General features: G+C 38.0%; 1 protein-coding gene across 1 annotated transcript in view; it reads right to left on the bottom strand.

Annotated features, from left to right (window-relative positions):
• Window positions 1-5,530, bottom strand: part of DENND6A (DENN domain containing 6A) — a 43,677-nt gene extending 38,147 nt beyond the window's left edge. The window contains exon 1 of the mRNA XM_072420891.1: window positions 5,345-5,530. Coding sequence (XP_072276992.1) covers window positions 5,345-5,488 — 144 coding nt within the window. The 5' untranslated portion in view covers window positions 5,489-5,530. The remainder of the gene's footprint in view (window positions 1-5,344) is intronic.
• Window positions 5,531-10,500: the final 4,970 nt, after the last annotated feature.

Genomic DNA, 10,500 nt, shown 5'->3' with positions numbered 1-10,500 from the left:
AGTTTGCTACTGGCCTGTGAAGCTGTATATAATTTTCAATGACCAATAGGGAGGGTGAGGAGGAAAGGTCAGACTTTGCATGAAACATCAGGTTTTGCACAAAGCTTTAACAGACTAGATATCTGTCTTTACTGATCATTTTGACTCACTGGTCCTGATTTATTAAAGTTCTCCAAGGCTGGAGAGGATACACTTACATCAGTGAAACCAGCAAACCTGGAATGGTTAAGTTGTTAATTTATATATAATATATATTTGTTAGCAAATGTTTTTAATCCTGGGCCAGATCCATTCCAGGTTTGCTGGATCACCCAGCTTCACACGATATGGCTCTGCTACAATCTATTGTTTATTACATAGCTATGCCTTTTTTTTCTTTGCATATTGTGAATTGCTACACCATATCTGAGCTTTGTTATTTCTTTACATGTCTAACATTTTTTGTAAAATGTAATACAAAAATATTGAAATAAAAAAAAAAAGTTAAAGGCAAAGCATTCTTAGAATCTTGTTTTAAGTGTTATTGAAATCTCAACATATAATCAATTACCAGGAGACTTTTCTTGAAGCAGAAAACCAATATGGAACCCTTAAAAAAGCCAGACACCATCACATAGGGGTCTACTCATTTGGCAAGGAATTTGACACGCACCATTCTCTGATTAAGAACCAAACTGCTGCAATTAAAAACACAGTGATCTGGAAACATATCCACTAAAGAATATTTGGTGAATGTCAGATTCACTGCTTTATAAATAGGTCCCTTAAAGTCCAATTCATTACACTCATTTGCATCAGAGTTATGTAAAGCAGAGCAGAAGTCTAGTATAGCATTTAATATTTTTCTGGTTCATAAATCAGCCATAATAGTGAGGAAGATTAGGAGCACACATTAGCCCCTTACACATTATTTTGGCAGATTATTTATGGTTACATTAGTGTCTAATAACGTCAATTACAGGCTTTACTCTGAGTTTAAGAATGATTAAGTCAGGAACATTTATGACATCATGACTGGTGTTTGTTCAGCTGTAACCAGGGGATAATACTAACAAATATAAAATCGCAGTCAGTCCTTGGCAATCATTGCACTGTGACATTCTTCCAAGACTAACAAGTTTTAACCATATAACATATGTGACACATCTATGGCAATACACACCAAGCAGCTATGCCAGAATATGTGTGTGGTGTATTTAAAGAGCATTTACCATGAGAGACTTGTACAGATGTATGATGGACTCCCGGCAATCTTTCGTGATCGTTTCCAGTGATAAATGAATAAATGAGGACTGTACACACAGCACCATTCTGTTCTATGGCAAGGGGGTTTTAACAATAATCCGAAGCCATTAAGCTAAGATACAATTACAGCTTTAAATATACTGTAAAATTCTCACCGTGATATCTCAGATGTGATAGAAATATGTGATAACAAAGTTATCTGATAAGCAAAAGCTACTAGATTACGCATTGCTTATGAAAGACTTGTATGTCTTCCACAGGCAGAAGAAAAGAAAGAACACAATGCATGCAGATTTCACCACAATATACATAACACATAGAAGACAAAGTTGTGTGCTATATATGTGTTCAGTGTTCTCCCCAGCTCCTTTTAACTGGGCGCACCGCCCGGCACTTTTCACTAACCACCCGGCTGTTTTTGGGTGGTTACTGATGAATTGCATCACAATACAAGGGCTGAAAACCCGCCTAAAATTTCTTTCTACTAGCATAAAAAAATGTTATGGTACTCCATGTATGTTATGATACTCAATGTAATGGTACTCCATTTTCTCATGGATTTAAAATGTTATAAAAGTTAGAAACAATTCTCTGCCCTGTCCCAGTCACTTACCAAGTTAAATTTTTCCAACATGTAGCATTTTCTTTAACAAAATGATGAACGGTTAGAACCTCTATCCAATTTTCATATCTACATAGGTACCCACTTTGTGTCACTGAAGTCCTACTTTATCTTGTTTTAGTAATAACCCTGACAGTGTGCATAAAGAAATCATTTCAATGACATTTTACTCCTAAATGCAAACTGCGTCAATCTACTTTGCAGCAAGTATGAATTATGTATTACTCATGTCAATTCAATTAATTGTTCGGTACAAAACCAAAAGAAAACCAACAATGCTTGCTCTGTTCTAGATACAAACTGTACAAAGATCATAAGATCGTCCCAAGGGCAACACTTGTTGTGTTCAGAATATAATATGAAATTCTTTTAACTCATTTGCTGATAAAAATGTTCTTATTCCGCCAGGATGAGCTGATTACATGAATATAATGCAGAGTACAGACAAGATCAGTACATTTTCCAGGTGGAGACAGTTCTTTTTTTTAAGTATATAACAGTGTTCTCCCCAGCCCCTCTTAGCCGTGCGCACCACCTGGCACTTTTCAGTAACCCCCTGGCTGTTTTTAGGTGGTTACTGATGAGTTGGATCACAATACAGGGGCTGCCACCAGAATACAATTTCTACCCACCCGGCTCTAAAAAAATTCTGGGTTGAGCACTGAACAAATAAGAAGACAAGCACTGGAAAAAAATATGAAATGAGTAAACTTTCCAGCAATTAAATTACTGTGGACTCACAAAGGAAACTTACTATGAACAACAAATGTTTTTTTTAAGGCTGAATTATACCGCTGTGTGTTGGATGGGTATTTGCCATATATGATAATGTGCAGCGTTATGGCGCCTATTGTACAAACAAGCCCACCGTGACAATCTCCCCACATTCCTAGGTAGACAGACATTTATTTCAGCCACACATGTGCACAAAAATTACATTGTCTCCGACACCCAGCCCATTCCCGGGAAACTCAGCAAGGAATCCACACGGACAGTGCATGTGTCATAGAGCAGCAGTCGCCAACTGGTGGTTCACAAAAAAATGTGGACATCATTTGCAATTTTTATATTTTATTAATAATGAAACAAAAATAATATTCTAATAAATTCTTATATTCTGAAAGACAATTTTCGCCTTTATATTGCACTATATTCACAAACTGTACTAGAGACAGAAAAACAAGGAAGGCGCAGCGTGACGTCAGTGTAGTGTTACGTTGTACGAGGCAACCATTGCCGAGCCGTATGCTTAAGTATTGTTTCCACCATTACAACAGTCACCCCGCTCCGCCAATACCGATTCTCATCCCATTTTATTTATTTCTTAGGTGCTATTTTAGGTAAGTATGACCTTAACTGTGTATTTTCTTTACCTGTTATATTTCATGGCATCAACCCATAATGAGTGAGAAAAAGCAAACAAATATTTTACATTTCTTTAGTTATACCAAAGATGACTGTGACCGCTGCCCTAGAGTGTATACAATGATTAAAATATTGCAAATTATCGATTTACAGCATACCTGTGAACTGTGAATGGCTTATATTAAATACAAGTATTTGTATTTCCTCCTTTGAAGAATTATGAGCTACATATCTTTACTTTGTCTCTGTGAAGTCCAATTCCTAAAATATTCCACTTCTTGCCCGTAAAACGGCACCAATTCTAAAGGCAGAAAGCTGTAATTTCTGAAGAATGGGACCTCGCAGTGACAAGTGAAGTTATGCGGCTTCTCTTGCTTCAGAGGACAACCTACAAATATGTAGCAGAACTAAAGTTTGACGTTTTAAATTACAGAATGAGACAGGTGATGGCCTTCTGCAATAAAACATAACCTCCTGCCTGTTCACAATCTTCTTATTAATTACCAGGACTGATCCTTGCTTTCCCCAAAGATTTCACGGTTCCTAAATGTTGAATGTGTAAACCTCAGCTAACACTAAAACTGGCAAGCATTAGAGCCAATCATGGTAAAAGCATTTTCCTTTGCCAACTCAGCTGTCACAGGGCCATGCACATAGAGAAGCACAGAGAGAGAAAGAGAGAGTGAGTGAGTGTGTGTGTGTGTGTGTACAACGGAAGTACAATATAAAAAAAGTTTCTTTTTGTTTTTTTTTAAACCTTAAGTAGACTTGTACTTTAGAAATGTAATTTTTAAATTTTAGCTTTTTTTAAATAAAAATATCTTCGCAATATAATTGCATTTTCTTTCATGGACACTGACATTGCTTGGATGCCACAACTGTTTCCTTGCTTGTCTTTAGGCTGATGACATATACTGCGTTTTAACAACTTTAAGCAATAACACCTCTTAGATTGTAAGCTCTTCGAGGCAGGATCCTCTACTCCTCCTGTCTGTATCTGTCATGTGCAACCCCTATTTAATGTACAATATGTTGGCACTATATAAATACTGTTTATTAAAAATAATAATAATAAAGGTATCACAATTAGGGAAGCCCGGGTCACATGATCTCAGCCCTGCCTAGAAGGACCCACCCCATAAAATAAAACGTATAACCATCCTATTACATAAGGTGACAGGTCCACTTTATTTCCCTGATGTGATTGTATGCAGGCCTTCCAGTAAAGATCTAATACAGGGGTGTCAAACAAATACACAGAGGGCCGAAATTAAAAACTTAGACCAATTTGCGGGCCAAACTTGAAATTTATTGAAATAAAAAAATTTTTCTCAATAAGAAGAAACAAGAACACATGAGAAGAGCATGCAGTAATATGCAGTGCATTGATGTAAATGATTTAGACCAATCCACTGCATATTACTGCATGCTCTTCTCATGTGTTCTTGTTTCTTCCTATTGAGATTAATTGTTTTACTTTGCCAGAGATTGCAATGTGAAAGGAAATGAATAGCTGCATACACATTGCATTCTCTGGCACAGTAAAAGAATTAATATAGCAAAAGCTCTATGATAATTCCTGATTATTGAGTTTACTTGTCAGTCTAAAATCCGCGGGGTCCACACATAGCCTGCTGTTCAATAAACACAAGTGATGCCGCTACTACAATTCCCGGTATCATCTGCTTCTATAAAATGCGGGGCCACGCATAGGCAGAGAGGCCGCTGGTCTGGAGACGCGAGTAATGCCGAGAATTGTAGTAGTGCCAATACATCTGGCCCGCGGGCCAGAATTTTACACCACTGATCTAATACATTATTTATATATATTTATACCCTAGATTGTAAGCTCCTCGGGGCACGGTGCTCTTCTCCTGTGTCTGTCTGTCATCTGTAACCCCTATTTAATGTACAGCGCTGTGTAATATGTTGGTGCTATAAATCCTGTTTATTAATATTATGAATAATAATAATAAAAAAAAAGAGGCACAGAGGGATCTTCTTGTAGGGTTTGGTGGGAGCTGTAGACACAATGAATGGAATCACTAACAGGCCAGGCCTGGTCCAATAACAATAACAAGTGATGGAACAAGTTGCAGAGCCCCCTCTCACCTCCACTGTTTGTCCCAATTCCAGATCGAATCCCACCACACAGATACAATGCAGCCAGGAGGAGAAGCGATCCCATGGAAGGGACAAGGCCTCCCCGCTGGGGGTCTGCGCCTCCTCGCTCCCCTCCATCCCCAGGGCAGACATTTCTACAGCAACCGAGCTTCCATCCAGCCGTCAATCAACACGTCTACGTCATCACTGAGAGACGGAAAAGAAAAGAAGGAAACTCCTCATCCGCCAGGAAACGTCACCATGGCAACCAGAGCTTTGTATACAACACACTGAGGGCGCCAGCTGCACTATTATTGTGTGATCAGCTGGGGCTGCTGTATTCATGTTAAGTGCAAGCTGTGTCCTTTCTCCAGGGATATGGAGATTGTCCATTGAATATTGTGAAATAAAGGACAATAAAATTATAATTTAGGGTGCCTATAGGCATTAGATGACAGCCTTTTCATTTGCTGGCGGTCTGTGCATGGGGCCCCCAGAAGACACCACTGGTTCATTTCAATAACAGTGAGAATAAAGATTACATTGGTTTTAGTATATTAATCTGCGGCATCCTTCACCCACTTTCTAAATACCTAACATTGCTTTGTTTATAAAGAATGTGTCAGTAAAAATACAAAAATGCAAAACAATAAACAAAGTGTTTTTATATTTACATTCTGTGTTTTACTTTTAAAGGGTACCTAAACTCAACATTTTTACTTTACAAAGAAGGGTAGACAACCCTTCTATGTAAGGCAAAAATGTTGTTTTTTAGGTGGAACACCCTAAAAAAAAAAGTGCAGCACCGCCCCTTTAAGTTTGCCGCGGCAATCAAGACTTAATGGCAGTGCAGATCCAGGGCATGTCGGCTCTGGCTGCTCCTTCTGTGCCTGATCTTGGGCATGCGCAAAAGGGGCATTTTTCCTTCTGGGAGGAAGAGATGCCAATCTCAAGCATGCGCAGTGCGATCAGCTCTCATTTTTTTCCCCCTTCACAGCAGCTACATCACTATCTCACACCTGTGCAGTGCAAGATCAGGAGACGAAGAAAGAAGACCGAACAAGAAGGCGGAAGAGAATATTCAAGATGGTGGTGCTCAATGCTTCTTCTGTACCGAGACAAAAAGGAATTCCAGGACCAGATCATAGGAAGGACCAGCGCCTTCGCGCGAGGGACATGCAGGATTGAAGGTAAGTATATATTTTTTTGGTTTTAGTTTAGTTCTGCTTTAATGAATGGTTATGTAGCTGTCAGGGCTTATTCACATTAGCAGTGAGGTTGCTGTGCATTTACCAACAGTAATACTCTGTCTCTTGGATGACATGGTAGCGTCTCCCAGCAGCTTCTCCATGGGGAATGATTAGGGACTCCAGTGAACAATACCAGTTCCCCTCACTGCTGCCATCTGTCAAATGTGCAAACGCTGGGGTTCTTTTGAAACCAGCACTGCAGTGCCAGTCCTCAAGCAACAGCACAAAACTGCAGCAAGTATGAACCTGTCCCCAGGGTAGGAGCAAAGAGAAATACTATACAGTAGGCTTTCTCAATCAGAGGTTGGCAGGGGTTTTGTGAAAGTAGTAATGTTAGAAGAGACGAAGCCCAAAAAGCGTGTGTATTGTAACATAATAGGTTGCCAAGCCTTTTGTATAAATTACATATGAAGAAGGAAGAAAAAGCAGAACGGCTCTTTGTGACAACAACAGTAGTTTCAATAAATTGTATTCAAGCATGATACCAGGCTTACAAAACGAATCCGTAAATCTTTTCACAATATAGACAAAAAGTTTATCTCTGTTACCCGAGGCGTTTCGCCGTAAGGCTTCTTCAGGGGAGAGTGGAGCGCATATTGATATATTGGATGAGATTGTAGAGAATGGTAGATGAATTTGATAAACTAAGCTAGGTACATATGATTTATGTACTGTTTTGTGATTTATTGTTTATTTATTATTTATGAGCTGTATCACTGATTACAATACATTCTTGTTTGCAAAAATAAACTTTCTTTTCTGTTTGTTCTATAGAGACATGTAGCTCACTGCCACTCCTATTATCTGTAAACAGTGAGCCACCAGCAGACTGCTCCTGACACCACAGGCTAATGAAATGAGAAACCTCATAATTTGAGAAACATTCTTAATGACGGGTGGTTCCTTGGGCTGGCAACTACCAGTGAATAAAAATACGAACAGATGAATTCCTTGCCAGCGGGTCCAAGTCAATTGGTTACAAACCATAGGAGTGGTGGTGAGCCCATTCCTAATGTACACAGCAGGTACATCTGCCAGCTGCGTGCTAATAATGAGCTAAATTTGTCTTGAACAAGCAGATTATTTAGGTCTAAAAAAACTGAACCAAGTTTTGGATGTAAGGGACAATTTTGCAATCAACCCAAATCTGGACAACAGTACTGCATTTCAAAGCAAGTGGACAATCCTTCTTAGACTTTATTAGGTGTCATTGATGACCCCATTGAAAGATTTTCCTACACTTCCTTTTGTGATGACCACCGTTACATTTTTGGTAATCTAATAAATTTTTTGTGGCAGCAACAGTGATATACAGGGGGAACTAAACCAATACCATTGAGGATCTAATTATCACATCTTACATCTTTTAACCCAAAAATTACAAATTTTTAGTCACATATATTTATGGATAACATACTGTAATTAATAGGTTGCTTTACTGGACAGAATTATAACCTCTTAATATACTGTGCACTGCAAGCAAACATAATCAAAAGTGGTCACCAAACAACAGGTGAGCAGTACATCTTCTATTGGGGACACTGTCGTGATAACTGTCTTATAAGTGGATTCCTCGCCTTTTCTGTTGCATCTCTAGGACAGGAAATGAAGAGAACTCTCCCCAACATGACGAAGCCAGGGGAAATAAAACTTCATAGGTTTTCAACTTCCTTACCCCATCCAACATTTAAAAAATATTTTGCCAGTACACACATTGTAAACATGCAGTTATTAGTTACCTAAACTGGAAACTGTATACATTTTATATTATGTTTAAAAATATTGCAAAACAAAGTTTCATTATTCATTTTTATACTTTTTATACAATATACCTTTTCTACCTATGAATCAGGTGTTGCATTGAGGTTGCAGTTGTATGAATGGGGCCCCCTTGTGGTTAGGCCTGGTCACAGCTGCCACTTTTGCAACCCCCTAAAGGAAATCTATACCAAACACAGTGCAAGTGTAAATATAGGAACTTTTAAAGTACAGCTGAACTTTTAGATAAAATCAGTTAAATGCATTGTAAGTGCATTAAAACAAAAGGTGCTCAAAGTTGTACACTGCTTTTTTGTGTAGAAAGCAACTGCAGCTTACAAAAGTCTGCCCCCTGCCAGTATGCTGTAGAGAAGGACCCTTGCTTTCAGTGTAGAAGCTAAGGTCTCTCAAAAAAGGTCTGACCACTGCTTCCACACAAAACGTACAGCTTTTAGATGATTTAAAATTCAGTTGATTTTTAACTCTTTCCCTAACTTTCCTGAACTTAACAATTTTCCAGGTCAGCACAACAGCAGGTGGCTAGCATTTCTTGACAGAGGTCAATATTGGAAGCTCCTGTATACTTTTCATGGTGGAGTGTTTAAAGAGCGCAACAGATTTTTTTTTTTTTTTTTTTTTTAACATTCTTTACCAGAAAGAAAGGAAAATGACATACAGGCGTATACAATACCAAGAGAGAAACAATTCAAACAGTCAACATTAACTCATCGAGCAATAACAGGGGTTTAACAAAATCCAAAATCCAGACACGCCCGAGGAATGAACACATAGAAAACAGATGAGGCATGGACTGGATTAATCCTGTGATATATAAAAACTTTCAGAGGAAAAGGCCCCTTCCCTGTCACCCCTGGGCCAGCTCCACACCTAAATAAAGCAAGAGAGAATGGAAACAGACCCCAACCATTTATCATTTTCATTTAGATCTCTCGTAATTGGATTCTAAAAGCATTGGCACTCCAGGTGCGAACCAGGGCATATAAGAACCCAAATCCAATGGCAAGAAAGCAAGAGGGACAAAAGACGAGAGAACAGGGCTGCCTCTTAGAGCTCAGTTATTGTATTTATTCCTGTGGATTTGGGTCCTTGATGTTCAGTATAGAAAAAAAGGAAAGGTATATTTAATTTAGCTTCTTACTTTACAGAACTGGACATGCTATCGTTTTATAATGCAGTAAATCTAATATTAACAAAACACTCACTGGTAGAGAATCTTCCAGGTCCATGTGTTTTAAAGCATTATTAATTCTCCACCAGGAAAAGTTTCAGTGAATGTCAGATTCACTGCTTTATAAATAGAACCCATAGTTCAATTCTGGAACGTTAGAACCCTGTATACATTTCCTTGTAAATAATAATACACATATACATGTAATACACATATACATTCTATTCATCCATAGCCAGCTTCCATGTGTTTTCTGTACTTATTTATATGAAGTGTATTTCAATGCAAGTGTTTATATCAATAGGTCACTTCTCTTAGTGATTCTACCCAATAGAAAGAGACTGAGACATCTTTATTTTTGCCTAACATTTTGTAATGTACCATGATTGCATACAATGACATAAAGCATATGCTTTATTAACATGGCTGTTCTGTATAAATGACTAAAATAAAAGGAATTTTAAAAACTGCAATAAAACTACGAACTTTGTTTATTTACTGACATGATTTTTAAAGAAGCTTTCTATTAAAAGAGCTTGGTAATATAGAACAGGTTTTTCCAGTTAGTAATGTGTCCCAGGTCATTTAATTAGAATAATTTACATTTCATTCCTGTTACTATTGCTTAATGGGTAACACATATTATTATTATGTTTTTACATAAATTTACCTAGTGACCTAGAAGCTGTCTTTGCCAGATTTCCATGTTGGTTCAGTTTATTTCTAGGGTGCACAGGGAGCTCTAAATCCTGGAACTTAGCTGGCCCATTGGTACATTCCTTCCTATACTTGACAACCCTTTTCACAAGTTAATGTAATGGGGAACTGTGTTGGCTAAATGGAAAAGAGGGATCATAAACCTATTTGGAATTAGCAGTACAGAATAAAAACCTCACAGTTTGGTGGCCCATATCACTTTAAAAAAACTAACCTTATTATGTAATTCAGAGGATTTATGAATCTGTGAT

This window comes from Pyxicephalus adspersus, chromosome 8 (genome assembly GCF_032062135.1).
Source record: "Pyxicephalus adspersus chromosome 8, UCB_Pads_2.0, whole genome shotgun sequence".
Taxonomy (NCBI): Eukaryota; Metazoa; Chordata; class Amphibia; order Anura; family Pyxicephalidae; genus Pyxicephalus; species Pyxicephalus adspersus.
This window is presented reverse-complemented; position numbering and strand designations above follow the sequence as displayed.